Below are 16,622 nucleotides of genomic sequence, written 5' to 3'. Positions count from 1 at the left end.
AGGCATTTCACATTATTCTTCAAAGACATTTAGTTATTCATTCTGTCCTCTGCTTCCCTGATGTGCAGCTGTTTGCAGAACACAAAGTTGACACTGCTTTACTGGGAACTCAACATCCTGGTAATGAAACAAAAACAGAAAAAACAGGAAACACCTGGCAGCATCTGTAGAAAGGGAAAGATTCACTGTGGAAAGTGAAGAAATCCACCCAGGTAAAGTATTTCCCCAATACTAATGGACTAGACCAAACAGTATCTGCTCAGGAACTGCATGCAAGATTAGTGTAGGAAACAATCAAACTTATGAACATGGTGATATTCCAAGGAGTGCTGACCTCTTCCTTATTCATGATGAGGCGGAAAGCAAGATTCAAATTCCATGAATTGCTGCTTCCACAAAGTGCAACATTCAGGATTTTGATAATAGAGAGGCAATTCAGCACATTAAAACTTATAAATCTAATAATGGATGGGATTTATATAGCGCCTTTCTAATACTCAAGGCGCTTTACATCGCATTATTCATTCACTCCTCAGTCACACTCGGTGGTGGTAAGCTACTTCTGTAGCCACAGCTGCCCTGGGGCAGACTGACGGAAGCGTGGCTGCCAATCTGCGCCTACGGCCCCTCCGACCACCACCAATCACTCACACACATTCACACACAGGCAAAGGTGGGTGAAGTGTCTTGCCCAAGGACACAACGACAGTATGCACTCCAAGCGAGATTCGAACCGGCTACCTTCCGGTTGCCAGCCGAACACTTAGCCCATTGTGCCATCTGCCGTCCCGACATCTAGACATGGCAGGGCACATCAGAACTGAGGAATACACATCCTGTGGCTTGAGAGAGCACCAATGGGCTTCCCCTGCTTGGAATGCAAAAATAATGCAAGATGTTTTTAGCTGAAGGTGCTTGAACTCTAGGTTTTGGAGCTTGAGCGACAGCTGACATCACTTTGGTCAATCCAGGAGGCTAAATGCTTCAAGAGAAGTAGTTTCTAGAGGTGGTCACAATAGTGCACCTCAAATGAATACTGGCAATATTGCATGACTTCCAGACAGACACAAATATTTCAGGAGACCTTGACGACATCTTACCCTCTATCGTCGCGTTGAGACGCATGGGTAGCCTTGGGCTGCGCAGGACGGTCGCATGGAGAAGCGCGGAGGGGTATGGAGTTGCGCGCGGTATCGCGCGGCGTTCCAGGATTTTGTAGTGCACAAAATCTTCGCGCGCCTCCGGCGTGACGCATCACGTACGCACGCGGGAGTATTTCGGTCGCACGCAGGCGTCCTGACCTCGTGCGTGTAGCGCGTGGTGACGCATGATTACGTCACCATGCGCAACCATGCGCCGTAAAATTTGCACAGTTTCGTAGAGAAAACTACGTGGTGAACACCAAAATACACTAAACCGGAAAGTGCAAAAGTGAATTGATGCTTCACTTGCAATGACTGCTTGGGTTCCTGGATTGTGGGTAAGGAAGAGGTTAAAAAGACAAATGTTGTATCTCCTACAGCTGGATGAACGAATGACATGAGAAGGGGTGCAGTTGGTCGAAATGGAAGAGCAAACCAGATAAGCGATACAAAATGCTGGAGTAACTCAGCAGGACCGGCAGCATCTCTGGAGAGAAGCAATGGGTGACGTTTCGGGTTGAGACTCTTCTTCAGACTGAATAAGTCTCAACCCGAAACATCATCCATTCCTTCTCTCCAGAGATGTTGCCTGTGCCGCCGAGTAGCTCCTGCATTTTGTGTCTATCTTCAATTTAAACCAGCATCTGCAGTCCCTTCCTACAGATTAATTTGGTCTGCAGCTTGCTACTTTACATTCACCTCTTTTTTTGAAAAGGGGCATTACATCTGTAGTTTTCCAATTGCTAGCACCACTCAAGAAACTGGAACATTTTAGAAAATCACCATATCATGAACTGGGTAAATATCATAAACTGGGTATTCAAATGACGTCACTCGCTCCAGACGGCTGTGCTGACGCATGAAGACGCGTGCGACAGTCACGACCGGCCTGTAAATGACGGCCAAGTGGGACAGGCCCTTAACTATATAAGGGGAAATTTAAGGGAATGATTTTCTGAGGTTTAAATGAGGCTATGGCTATAAACAAAAATAGGGAATGCTCATTTGCTGCGAGTGTACCATAGGCAACAGGACTTTCCCATGTATGACAATTTTAAACGTCCATCCCCAATTTGTAACTATGTCCTCTTGTTCAATACTTCCTCATTGTTCTAAACTCCAGCTCCCCATGGCAAGACAATAGATTACTATAGATTTTAATAATGTTTTTGATTCTGTATCTCTTTTTTCATCTGTCTCTGGTTATTTCTGTCACACAATTCTCCTACATTTCTCAATCTGCATGATTTGCATTTTTAACAGTTAATTATTTTTAATTTACATTGTTCTTAATGTTTATTCACTGTAATAGAATTACAATCATTCAGATTGAGAAATGCAATACAAAACATGAACGTTTCTTAAAAATTCGGCACAAAATTGCATTTACATCGTTTCTGTTAAAAATCGTAAAATGTCATATTTTATTCAAAAGTACTTAGCATGTCCTTGGGTAAAATAAAGCTGAACTGTTTTGGCAATATTTCTTTGTCACCATGAATAACTTTTGAGTTTTTTCAGCTTATTTTTCAGCCACTGAATAAATCATGTGACATTTTTCTCAAAATGTTTAAACCAGTATGTAGGATAATAATGGTCTCCTTCAGCAGCTCTGACAAGAGTTCAAGACATTACACTGTCAAATTTTAATGGTTCTACTGTTGATCAGAGATTTCAAATACTGAACATCATAATTTGTCTTCACAGCATTGCAATAAAACAATCATTAAGCTCATGTCGAACAATAGCATTGGTCTTAAAATTAATCTCTGAATATATGATCTAATCTTTGAATATATGTCCTGATTATATGCTCATTTATCTTTGATAAATCACCTGGGAATGCAGCACCATTATGCTGTTTTGCACATGCCATATTTATTATTGTATTTATCATTATGTATACTATTTACTTTGTGAGTTTCATGTGTACAAGGAATTTCATTATACCCTGATGAATATAACAATAAACTAACCCAAATCGAAAACCTTTACAGACACACAGATTTCCTTAGGAAATACCAAAGGAACTCTCTACGTGAAGTGAAAGAGCAACCAAAGCCAGTGGGATTGGAAAGGACCAAGAACAAAAGAAAATTAGTATTAGCAACTCCAAAAAAATCTAGAAAGTTTTGTGGAATAATAATGTATCATTGAATGCAAACAATTAAATATAATTTAATTCTGATAACTCATACTTTCTGTATCAGAACTGGCTACTTCTGCCCGCCACCATTTTGGCAGTTTTCTGTTGTTTTATTCTTATACTGTGGAGTGCTGCGCATGTCCCACGACCTTACCATTATCATCACGTTACACAGACAAAGATGCATAAAGTCTTTGTAACTGCCTATACTAATCCATTTGTTCAGCCTATTAAAGACAAGAGTCTAATTTAGCTTAGTTTAGAGATACAGCTTGGGAATCAGGCCCTTCAGCCCATCATGTCCACGCGAACCAACGATCTCCCATTCGTACTAGTTCAATGTTATCCCACTTTACCTCCAAACTCCAGAATTCCCTCTGCTCCAGCAAAAATAAGCATAGCCTATCCCAATCTCTAATTATTGAAATGTTACAATCCAAGCAATTTCGTAAAAATGTCTATCAAAATTGTGAGAAAGTGTTTCAGAAGCAACGCAATGCTGATTATCCCTTTATTCTGCTCATTCAGCCACACCTTCTCCTACTGAAAACAAACTCGATACATAGATATGGATTTGGTAGACTGAAAGTGTTTCTGTGTTGTATTTGTATAATATGAGTACTGCATCTTCTGTGTGTTAGCTAAATTACAGCGTTGATCTATCCCATTTTCTTGCCTGCCAGATGGCATTTTCTGACACTGATTAGACTCCACATTTTATGGAAGCTTCAGTTTTTATTTGAGCAGCTTCTCTGACTCTGTAGGGACAAAGAAAACCCTGTTGCTTATTGTGTAGCGAGGACTGCAGATGCTGGTTTAAACTGAAGACAGACACAAAAGGCTGGAGTAACTCAGTGAGTCAGGCAACATCCCTGGAGAAAAGGAATAGGTGATGTTTCGGGTCGAGACCCTTCTTCAGACTGAGAATCAGGGGAAAGGGGAGCAAGAGATATAGATGGTACTTAGGAGTAATGAATGGAAGATATGCGAAAAGCAACGATAACCAAGGAAATGCGTGGTACACAATAGGCCATTGTTGGCTGTGGGATAGGTGATAACGAGTATAGAGAAACTCAATCGAACGATCCACCGGGTGGCGCCACAATGACTGCCTAGCCAACAATCTGGCTCGTTCTTTTCTTTTTTGTAGTGTTTTAGTATGTGTTAAATGTATGTTTTAGTATTCTTTAGCTTTGTTTTATCTGGGGGGGGGGGGTTGGGAGAAACTTTTTTAAATCTCTTACCTCGACGGAGATGCCATTTTTTCCCATATCATATCTCCGTCCACACTGCGGCCTAACATCGAATGACTGGCAGACCCTTGCTGGGGATCCTGTGGACTTAACATCGTGGAGCTGGCGGTCTGTCGGGGATCGACCTTCGGAGCTCCAACCGTGAGAGCCTGCGAACTTAACAACGTGGATCGACTTTGGGAGCTCCAAGCTGCAGGAGCTTCGACCACCCCGATCACGGGAGCTTCGACCACCCTGAAGCAAAGGCTTCTATCGCCGGCTGTGGGAGCTTCGATCGCCCAGACTGAGGATGGTTCAACTGCCCCGCCACGGGAGAATAAAGAGTGAAGAAGATTAGACTTTATTGCCTTCCATCACAGTGAGGAATCCGTTGTGGTGAATGTTTATGTTAAGTTTTATGTAGTTGTGTGTCTTGATGCTTTTTTTTTTTAGTATGGCTGTATGGTAAATCGAGTATCATTGTACCTTAATTGGTACACGTGACAATAAAATACTCTTTGAACCCTTAAAACTAGCACGACGACCAGGGTGGGGAAGGGTCCTTTTCACACCTTACATTTTCTTTGTACCCTTCCATATCTCTAGTTTCCCTCTCCGACTCTGAAGAAGGGTCTTGAAGAAGGGTCTGAAGAAGAGTCTTGACCTGAAATGTCACCCAATCCTTCTCTCCAGAGATGCTGTCTATCCCGCTGAGTTACTCCACCATTTTATGTCTATCTTTGGTGTAAACCAGCATCTACAATTCTTTCCTACATATTTAGTTAAAATGTTGTGATGCTTAATTCAATTTCAATAGTGACATTGCCAAATGCAAGAAAAATAATCCATGTGGAAGGCCAGCCTATGTTATCGACTGAAATTCGATTTAGATAGACTGAATCTTGGACAATGTGAGATGAGACTTCATAGAAGTTTGAAAGAACTTTCAACAAGAGAAAATAAATTGCTACAATGTTGTATTCTAACCAGTAGGAGCTTAATACTTAAGCTCAAGGGTATTAACATAGAACAGTATAGCACAAGAACAGGCCCTTTTGGCAGAGCACATATTTTTCCTCCAAACTCAGTAAACAGACATGTAATTGACAGATAGGTGTAATTAGAAGTACATCTCAATCTAATTTTGTAGAAGCCCAAAAATTAATTTGTCCTAGTTAAAATAGTGCAGCATGAGAAGTTATGATGCTCGATACAGTCCTCATTAAAAATGTTGTGTGTTTCTGGTCATACTGTGATGTTTCCCTGGTTTTGGATATACAACTGAACTTATCAACAGCAATGACATGAAGTTGCAGGCACTTTGTAACAAGATCAGGATTCAGTGCTTAGAAGAACATAAGCACCACATAGGCATTACTGAGTAACAAAAAAGTGCTGGAGAAACTCAGCGGGTCAGGCAGCATTTGTGAAGGGAATAGACAAACAAGGTTTCAAGTCGGGACCCTTCTTAAGACTGATTGCTATTTAGGTTCGTGTAAACCATGGGTAGATAGACCTTTTTGTGCTTCCTCCTATGTGGTTACCATGGCTGCTGTAGTAAATTTGAAACCTATGTTCCAATGGCAAATATCTAATGGGAGTTGGTTTTGTATCCAGATATGTGGCTGTAAGTGCAAGGAAAACTAAATGTGAATATTGTGTAGACTAAGCAATGAGGCTATAGAACATAACGAAGCAACCCGAGATAAAATGCAATTTGAATGTAATCGGCCCTTCCACAAGAATCAGAATTAGCAAAAATTGGTTATTCCACGGTATACAACCGCTGTCATTTTTCAGACCAGCGAGTCTGAACATTTTTGAAAACCAAAAAAAGGCTTATACAACCGCCCACATAATGAGTGCAAATTGCATGCTGAAGTCACATTTCTACCAAGAACAAATAACCTATTGGAAAAAAAAGAGAACAAATTTCTGACAGAATGCAGACAGAAAAAATTTGCAATTTTACACACTAGGTTACATTTATTTTCAACTGCACAGCAGTGTTTTCCTGATATTCTGAGAATGAATAAATTTTTACTTTCACTTTCAATAGTGATCTTCGTAAATTTACTGCTGGTGCTAAAGTTAGGAGTGATCCCTATTTACTTCTACTCCTTCGCAAATTTATCTAAAATATTTAAAAAACTATCAGCTTCATTAAACAAACTTCAGTTTCAGCTCACTATATTTCAAAAGATTATTTCCTACTGTCAAACTCATTTAAATACAGCAATTATAGAAGTTAATCATTTCCTGCAGGAGTGCATACACACACATTCCATGCAGCCATGGATTCCATAATTAATGCCTGCACTTCACACGGAGTGCATAAATCTGAGTGGCAGTTTTGTATACGAGTTTTCAATTGTATCCCAAAATGACAATACTGATAAAATTACGTAAAAATCAAATTACATCTACATTCAATTTATATCATATACATAAGAGTCTAAAAAACTATTCAGATTTCCACTGCCCCAAACGAATTTTGAGAGAGTATGTCTTTTCATTTGTTAAAGTGAGGACAGATTAAGGATAGTCCGCAGGGGTACAAGTACAGGTTGAACACTGATTTTCCAGCACCCTCGGTTTCAGAGCCTTTGTGGATTATCCGTTTTTCCAGACCAACGGAGGTCATGTGATAATGAAACGGCAATATAGCCCTGGCCCGCTAATGACACTCCTCACGTGTCTCTAAAGTCAGAGGATCTTTAGTCAGAAGGTGGTGAATCTGTGGAATTCTTTGCCACAGAAGGCTGTGGAGGCCAAGTCAGTGGACATTTTGAAGGCCGAGATAGATTCTTGATCAGTACAGTTGTCAGAGGTTATGGGGAGAACGCAGGAGAATGGGGTTAGGGGGGAGAGATAGAACAATCATGATTGAATGCCGAATGGCCTAATTCTACTCCTATTCCTTATGACCTTAAAGCACCAAGGATTGCTAGAAACTTAAAATAAAACAAATATAAAATGTAAACTGAATGTGAATGGAATAACCTGCCGACCCATCCCCGGCCCCCACCATCTCACCAGTGTGTGCCCCAACTTCAGACTCCAATCAGAACACGCAAGATTCACCAACGAGTCCTTCTTCACCCACCACGCATTACGGTGACATGGCTGTTGTTGCGGCCCACATTGTAGACCCAGGGACAGCGCTTACTTCGGGTCGCCGCCCCCTCCTGCTACCCCCCCTCGCCCATATCCGCCCCCCTTCTCCACCACCACCGTGAGCCGCAACAGCCGTGAGAGTCTGTGAAAAAGGGCTCGCTAGCATTGTGTCATCTCACTTTAAAACTAGGCGCCAAAGTGCTGGAGTAACTCAGCTGACTGAATCAGTCTGAGGAAAGGCCCCAATGTCACCTATCCGTATTCTCCAAAGATCCTGACCCGCTGAATTACTCCAGCACTTTGTGTCCTTTCAGTGGGTGAAGATGGGCTTGCTGGTGTGAACCAGGGATGGATCGGCAGGTCCGTCCTCTATATCCGACGTCTGAGTTTTTGACTTTGAGTTTAGTTTATGGTTACGTATACTGAGATACAGTGAAAAGCCTTTGTTGCTTGCTAACCAGTCAGTGGAAAGACAATACATGATTACAATCGAGCCATAAACAGTGTACAGGTGCATGATAAAGGGAATTACATGAATAACATTTAATGCAAGATAAGGTCCAGTAAAGTCCGATCAAAGATAGCCTGAAGGTCTCCAATGAGGTTATTAGCTCAGGACTGCTCTCTTGTTGTTGGTAGGATGGTTCAGTTGCTATAGAACAACTGGGAAGAATCTGTCCCTGAATCTGTACATCTGTTTTCACATTTCTATACCTCTGGCCTGATGGGAGAGGGGAGAAGAGGGAGTAGCCAGGGTGTGATTTGCCCTTGAGTATGCTGGTGACTTTGCAGAGGTAGCGCGAGGTATAAATGGAGTCAATGGAAGGGAGGTTGGTTTGTGTGATGGTCTGTACTGCATGCACAATTTTCTGCGATGGAGCTGTTCCCAAACCACGCTGTGATGCACCCTGATAAAATGCTTTCTACGGCGCAATTGTAGAAGTTGGTGAGAGTTGTTGGGGACATGCCAAACTTCCTAAGCCGTCTAAGGAAGTAGAGGCATAGGTGTGTTTTCTTGGCCATTGATTCAATATGGGTGGTCCAGGACAAGTTGCTGGTGATATTTACTGCTGGGAGTTTGTAGCTTTCAACTATCTCTACTTATGAGGGGGTCATTAAAACAAAGGTTTACTGTATTGTCTTTGCGAAACAGTTAGAAGATTGATAGCATTATTGATTATTTCACGACGGAGGGACTCAACCATAAAGAGTGCTCGCCACTCGCAATGCCATCTGTGGCCGCTCACGGAATTTCAACTGAGCTCTGGATTATTGGGGTTGATGGACAACAGTTGCCAGCGATCACCCCGTACAATAGCACTATCCTACACACAAGCAACAATTTACAATTTTTACCGAAGCCAATTAACCTACAACCCAGTATGTCTTAAGATTTAATAGGGATCCGAGGGGCAACCTTTTCAAACAGAGGGTAGTGGGTATATGGAACACACTGTCAGAGGAGGCAGGTACTATAAACAATACTTAAGACACTTGGACAGGTAGATGGATAGGAAAGGTTTACAGGGATATGGGCCAAACGTGGCTTGGTGGGACTAGTATAGATGGGGCATCTTGGATTTCCAAGAGCCTGATTTCTTGTTGTATGACTCTTTGTGGTTGGTTGCGATTCAGTAGGTGATATCTATCAGCAAATGTTTGCACACAAAGGGAATGCAATTGAATTCATAAGATAACTATCAGATTAAAAATGGTTTTTCATTTTTCCAGATTTAATTTAACAAACGAAATAAATTAACACAGCAAACTATTTCAGCCTTTAATTGAACAAAATATTTTTAGCTGCTAGCATGGATATCATGCTGAGAGTTTGAAGCACATATTACCTCCCTAATAGGCTAATCTAAGCTTAATTCTGACACCCCATAGTTATGTTTAGAAGATGTACAATTTAAATTGTATTCCTTCCATTGTTTTAAAGTGTGTTATTGAAATTAATGTCAGACAAGTTTAGTATCTGCTCTGCTAAATTAACCATCTCATCTATGCTGCTGTTATAGATCAAACAGAAATTATTCTTATGCATCATAAATCTCAATAATTTAGGAGCACTACACTAGGGCATGGTAATAATGGCGGTTCAATTTGATAAGTACACCTGTAAATCTTCTTCTGAACTAAGTTGACCAAATAATTTTGTACTTGGAAGCTGGTTCAAAACTGAGCAATTTGTGATGGAATTTTTGGCACTTGCCTGCACCATGGGGCTGATTAACTGGAAGGAAATTCGTAGTACTCGGTGAAAATACATGCAGTCAGAGAATATGATCAGGATCAAATCTGGGTCACAGAGCACGTGGCAAGGATCAAATCTAAGTCCCTGGAGTTGAGGCACTGCTCGTTCCAGTAATACAAGCATGTTAGCAACGAAGGAAAAGAAAAGGCCAGTATTCATTTAGAAATTCTTATTTGTTATCCTCACCTTTGTCATCCAGGTATACTTGAGATGTTACTAATATTTTTCTCCATTGTTCCAAACACTGGGCATTCAGAAAAAGACACAGTGCTGGAGCATCATGGATAGGTGACGTTTCGGGTTGGGACTTTTCTTCCGTCTAATTGTGGTGGTAGTGGATGGGGGGTGGGGGAGTTGAAAGAGGGGAGGTGTAGGACAAAGGTTGCCAAGTAATAGGTGGATACATGAGGGGTTTTTTGATGGGCAGATGGTTGGACAAAGGCCAGAGGTAAAAAGACAGAAGGCGTGAGACAAAAGGATTAAAGAGTTGTCAATTATGAAGCTAGAGGAAGGAATGTAGGTGAAAGGGAAGGGAGAGTGGAGGAATAGGTGCGAGTCCAGGTGGGGCACAGGACCAAAGGAGGGGGGGGGGGGGGGGGGGAGATGGTTGGCAATTAACTAAAATTGAAGAATTCAATGTTCATACCGTTGAGTTGTCAGCTATCCAAGCTCCTATTTATCTACTCCAATCAATGTTCTCTAAAGATCCTGTCTGACCCACTAAGTTACTCCAGCACGGTGTCTTTTTTTGTAAACCAGCATCTGCAGTTCTTTTTTAACTGGGCATACAAACTTACCTTCACTATATTTTGTTTAGCCTCTTACTTCTACTATCTTAACCTCAGTGGCGCAGCGGTAGAGTTGCTGCCTTACAGCGCCAGAGCCTCGGGTTCAAGTACGGGTGCTTGTCTGTACAGAGTTTGTACGTTTGTGACCTGCGTGGGTTTCCTCCAAGTTCTTCATACTCCAAAGACATACAGGTTTGTAGGTTAATTGGCTTGGTATAAATGTAAATTATCCCTAGTGTGTGTGTAGGATAGTGTTAATATGCGGGGATCTCTGGTTGGAGCGGACTCGGTATTCTGGCATTATCACCTTTATCATTTTACATACCTTAACAATCATATCTATTGTTTGTTTCCTTTCAATTGGTAAAGTTTTTGCTTTTCTTATCTGTCTTTATAATACTACATTTATTCAGGATCTGTCTTATGATCTTCTGTGTACCTTCTATCCGTTGGACATTTTTCAGTATGAAGGTTAGAACTGGAAATGATTTGCCGTGTGTCAACTGACGAGTGATTCAAGAAAGATTTGGTTTAGATTATGATGCTGGTACATTGAGGATGATTGAAAACTTACTCACAACAACAGTCCAGATAAAGTCAAACAAATAGTGACGTGGGTAAGACCACATGGAACATATGGAATCGTGGCCGCTTCACTAACTTTAATTAAGAGACCAAATAATTAGCAGCACACATGATCAATAATATAGTAGTAACGCATTGCAAACATGCATTTTAAATAGAAGCACCACCTTTATCCTGCCCACATTCAATTTTGGTAACACCACAATGAAAGCCCTTTTCCCTGATTTATAATTATAGATGCTAACCTCTTCAATCTCCTTGGTCTTTTTGGCAATTGTTCTAGTGCGATGATCTGTTTGACTCGGGTCTATAATTTCAATAGCGCCCAGTGTACACATTTCAAGATCATCCCAGTTATCTGGTAACAGCATTTGAATAGCATCCTAAAGTCAAAAAAGACAAATGTTAAATAGTGCTTTTTACATTCCCATTTTAACTGTGAATGACAGACTGTATAAAGTGCAAGTGTGAAATGAAAACCCCTTTAGTTTACCCAATAAAGTAAACATCAGAACCAACTCAAATGGATACGAGGTGATATAACCCAATCTCATTGGTGTACTTGTTGAGCTGTTTGAACATACATGAAAAGAAAAATGCAGTAGCCCTCCATCAGCGACCTTGGGAATCTGTCACCACTACTTTAACCATGAGCTATGTGCATGATTGGCTTGGTGCCAAAACATTGTGCCATCCTGTAATACTTCTGGATAAATATCTTTAGGAGTGAAATTATGATGTTGTCAAAGACAGTATTTTCTTTATGTACACAGTTTACTTGTTCTTTTAAATAAGGCTCAGTCACAAACCTAGTTGGCTTGAAATTCAAACAGCATAATACACACAAGTAAAAAGTAAGTGGTTAAGTGATTGTTTGACAAGAATGCTGGCAATAGGGTTAGGTCCTCCCCAGGTTACAACAAGGCTTCAACTAACTCAGCAAAGCATCTTTTACAGTGACTAATTACAGTTTATAATGAGACCAATTAAACACAGAAAGTGCCAGGAATACTCAGGAGGCTAAGCAGCATCTATGGAGAAATATTGTTGAGCACCACTAGCATTATCTGTTTTTATTTCAAATTTCCTACGCTCACAATTTTTTGCTTTGCCTCAATGAGAGCTGAGAACTAACAAGAGGCAAAAGATTAAAATGCAGGACCTCAAGGTTGGTAATTTCTGGATTATTACGAGTGCCATGTGTTTAATAGGACAGGACAGATGAATATGTGGCTGAGGAGTTGGTGCAGGGGACATGTATTCAGATTTTTGGACTATTGGGCTCTTTTCTGGGGCAGAGGTGACATACAAGAGGGATGGGTTGCAACTGAACTGATGGGGCACCAACATCCTTACTGGGGAGGTTTAGTTTGGTTGTGTTTAGTTTAGTTTAGTGATACAGCGCGGAAACAGGTCCTTCGGCCCACGCCGACCAGCGATCCCTGCACATTAACAGTATCCTACACCCACTAGGGACAATTTTTACATTTACCAAGCCAATTAAACTACAAACCTGTACGTCTTTGGAATGTCGGAGGAAACCGAAGATCTCGGAGAAAACCCACGCAGGTCACGGGAAGAATGTACAAACTCCGTACAGACAGCACCCATAGTCGATTTCGAACCCGGGTCTCCGTCGCTGCATTCGCTGTAAGGCAGCAACTCTACCGCTGCGCCACCGTGACAGTGTTAGTGCTACTCAGTGGGGTTTAATCTAGAATGGCAAGAGATGGGATTTTCTGTTCCCATTTGCAGACATGGTAGGAACAACCAGGGGGGTAGATATTTATCATGTTAGAAGGATTACAGAGAAGATCAGGAAATAGATTTAATATGGATGATGGTAGAGGCAGGTTATCATATTTAAAAAGTACTTACTATGTATAAATCTAGTTATTATCTGGGGGTAAAGAACACTGAATGGTGGGATGAAGCTAGTTAGCACTATTTTTTAACATGTTTACAATTCACTAAATGGGTCTACTGTGACATTTGTATTGTAAATGTTCTGAGCAAGTGATGTAAGTACAAATGGAGATGGTCAAAAATCATCTTACTGATAATGAATGCTTAGGAAGTAAGGCTGCATGTGGGGTCAAATGAATGACTGGTTAAAAACATATGAAACAAGTGCATCAGACAAATGGGCCTGCTCCATCATTCATGGCTGCAGAGAGGAGGGTGAATAAGAAAAACAGTCAGTAATAGATACTGAAGGACTGAGGATCAGACATTCAGCAATAACAAAGGGTAACAAATTATTCAGTCAAATATTAAATGAAGAGATTATGATGAGAAAGATGCTCTGGGAAGCTGGTAATCAATACTTTTAAGTCACAAACAGAAAAATTAGTTAGTGGAAAGTTATGAAAATCAGTTGGCCAGTGGAAAGTTATGAAAATCAGTTGGCCTTTAAATGCACATCTAATTTTATTTGATTAACTCAGTACAACTGAAAAAAAGCTTAAACATTGTAGCAAATAATTTAAATTGGTATACTTACACCTGCATCATGTTCATTTATTTCCAGTTCTGGAATTTGCTGCTGTTCAGAACTCCAATCTGTCTCAATGTCTTTGTTCAAGTCATCACATGTTTTGGTGCTTTTATAAAAGTTTGTACTCTAATTAAATAAAAAATAAGCATTTAACTTCTGAGCCTCATATTTCAGTTATATTTGGGGTTCTCTTTTCAGACTCTTACAGAACATAAAAACTTTGGCCCATAATTTTTGCTATTCTTAATGCATAGAATGGGAAGAAAGGAAATAATGCTAGCTGCTTACCTACTGTCAAATGTGACAGTAAGTAAGCATGCTTATAGGTTACTTCCTACAAATTATAAATTATTCTGATTGAAGGTAGATTTTCTTTCTTATATCTATACAGAATTTAACAAAGTAGATGAATTATTAGCTGCAACATGATTCAAAATTTAAGCAACCTCCTGCAGTGTTGTGCACATGTTCTCTGGCCTGGCAGCAAAACACAAAGTGCTGGAGTAACTCAGCAGGTCAGGCAGCAACTGTTAAGGGACTGGATAAGTGACGTTCCAGGCTGGGAACAATCAGCAATTGTTCTAGTGCGATGATCTGTTTGACTCGGGTCTATAATTTCAATAGCGCCCAGTGTATGCATCTCAAGATCATCCAAGTTATCTGCTAACACCATTTGAATAGCATATTAAAGTCAAAAATGACAAATGTTAAATAGTGCCTTTTATCTTCCCATTTTAATTGTGAATGACAGACTTTATAAAGTGCAAGTGTGAAATGAAAACCCCTTTAGTTTACCCAATAAAGTAAACATCGGAAGCAACTCAAATATGAGGTGATAATCCAATCTCATTGGTGTACTTGTTGAGCTGTTTGAACATACATGAAAAGAAAAATGCAGTAGCCCTCCATCAGCGACCTTGGGAATCTGTCAACACTACTTTAACCATGAGTTATGTGCATGATTGTCTTGATGCCATAACATTGTGCCATCCTGTAATACTTCTGGATAAATATCTTTAGGAGTGAAATTATGATGTTGTCAAAGACAGTATTTTCTTTATGTACACAGTTTACTTGTTCTTTTAAATAAGGCTCAGTCACAAACCTAGTTGGCTTGAAATTCAAACAGCATAATACACACAAGTAAAAAGTAAGTGGTTAAGTGATTGTTTGACAAGAATGCTGGCAATAGGGTTAGGTCCTCCCCATGTTACAACAAGGCTTCAACTAACTCAACAAAGCGTCTTTTACAGTGACCAATTACAGTCGATAATGAGACCTATTAAACACAGAAAGTTCCAGGAATACTCAGGAGGCTAAGCAGCATCTATGTAGCAATGTTACAAAATTTTGAGATTTTAAAAATCAAGTCTGTAATTTATCCCATCAGATAAAGCATAAAAATAAGTTTAATTTGACACCTAATTCACTTTCATATCTCAAGTATTTAAAAAGTTATGGCCATTTTCATACTCGGAAATGAGCATCTTGTTCCCTATTGATTTTCTATGGACATAACAAAAAAGCTGTGATCGTGAACAGTCAAAAGCCCATAACTTTCTTAAAAATTAAGAGAACTGAATGAAAATTTCAGTTATCATAGATTGAAGCATTCTGAAACAAATATAAAATAATCTTACTTGGATGACCTGAAATTAAAGCATATAATTAGTTAGTTACCTAATTGTAGCTAATTTCAGACTTCAATTACTAGATCTAAACATCTATCCATTTCTTAATAAATGATTAACATTTTTAAATAGCCTAAATGTCCAAATAATATTCACAAATAATTCACAATAAAACATGATTTTTAAATCTCATTTACATTAATTTATAGGCCAAATGGAAGGCATTCAGTGTTCAATTGCTGTAAATAAATGCCCATTTAAATCAGCTTTCCAGTGGGTCCCTGTGGAACGCGCTGGTTTAGAACGTTCACATTGCGGTAGATTTTTGCCCCAAATGCCCAGAAAAATACTGCGGGATATAATGGGCCCAAAATGAGCTACTCGCAATATTAAACTTTGTATAAAGGGATCTTTAGAAGCCCTTTTTAATGTAAAAATATACAGCATACCTTCTGTGGTTTGCTTTATGAGACCCTGCGGTTGCTGGCGGTCGCGGGTTTAGAGATTGATTTTTAAACTACTATAACTATTATACGAGGCCTTTAAAACTAATAATAGCTTTTGCGACGGGGTCTTCCAGCGATTTTTCGTTAATAATTAACTAGGCTGAACATCTACGATTTGAACAGCCTAGAGAAAATCGCGTTTTAAACCCGCCCCCCTCTAAACGGCGCCAAAATCGCGCACACCCGCAGCGGCAGATTTTCAACGACGCTTCAGGTAGGCTTTGCAACATACCTAATCTATGGAGAAATATTGTTGAGCACCACTGTTTTTATCAGCATTATCTGTTTTTATTTCAAATTTCCTACACCTAGTTTTTTGATTTGCCTCAATGTGAACTGAAAACTAACGAGAATCAAAAGATTAACATGCAGGACCTCAAGGTTGATAATCTCTGGATTACTACCGGTGCCATGTGTGCAATAGGATAGGACAGATGAATATGGGGCTGAGGAGTTGGTGCAGGGGGCAGGGATTCAGATTTTTGGGCTCTTTTCTGGGGCAGAAGTGACCTATACAAGTGGGATGTGTTGCACCTGAACTGATGGGGCACCAACATCCTTACAGAGAGGTTTAGTTTAGATTAGTTTTTTTAAAGTTTAGTTTACTTTTGTGATACAGCACGGAAACAGTCCCTTCAGCCCACCGGGTCTGCGCTGACCAGCGATCCCCGCACATTAACAATATCATGCACCCACTAGGGACAATTAACCTCCAAACCTG

General features: G+C 40.1%; 1 protein-coding gene across 10 annotated transcripts in view; it reads right to left on the bottom strand.

Annotated features, from left to right (window-relative positions):
- pphln1 (periphilin 1) overlaps window positions 1–16,622 on the bottom strand; it is an 84,545-nt gene that overhangs the window by 12,570 nt on the left and 55,353 nt on the right. For 9 of the 10 annotated variants that reach the window (XM_033037835.1, XM_033037829.1, XM_033037837.1 and 6 more), the window contains 2 exons: window positions 13,771–13,890; window positions 11,513–11,650 (listed from right to left, as the gene is read on the bottom strand). In XM_033037835.1, the coding sequence (XP_032893726.1) occupies window positions 11,513–11,650; window positions 13,771–13,890 (258 nt within the window). The remainder of the gene's footprint in view (window positions 1–11,512; window positions 11,651–13,770; window positions 13,891–16,622) is intronic. The other variant, XM_033037838.1, reaches the window with a different exon arrangement.

This window comes from Amblyraja radiata, chromosome 19 (genome assembly GCF_010909765.2).
Source record: "Amblyraja radiata isolate CabotCenter1 chromosome 19, sAmbRad1.1.pri, whole genome shotgun sequence".
NCBI lineage: Eukaryota > Metazoa > Chordata > Chondrichthyes > Rajiformes > Rajidae > Amblyraja > Amblyraja radiata.
The sequence above is the reverse complement of the archived record's forward strand: the minus strand, read 5'-3'. Positions and strand labels throughout refer to the sequence as shown.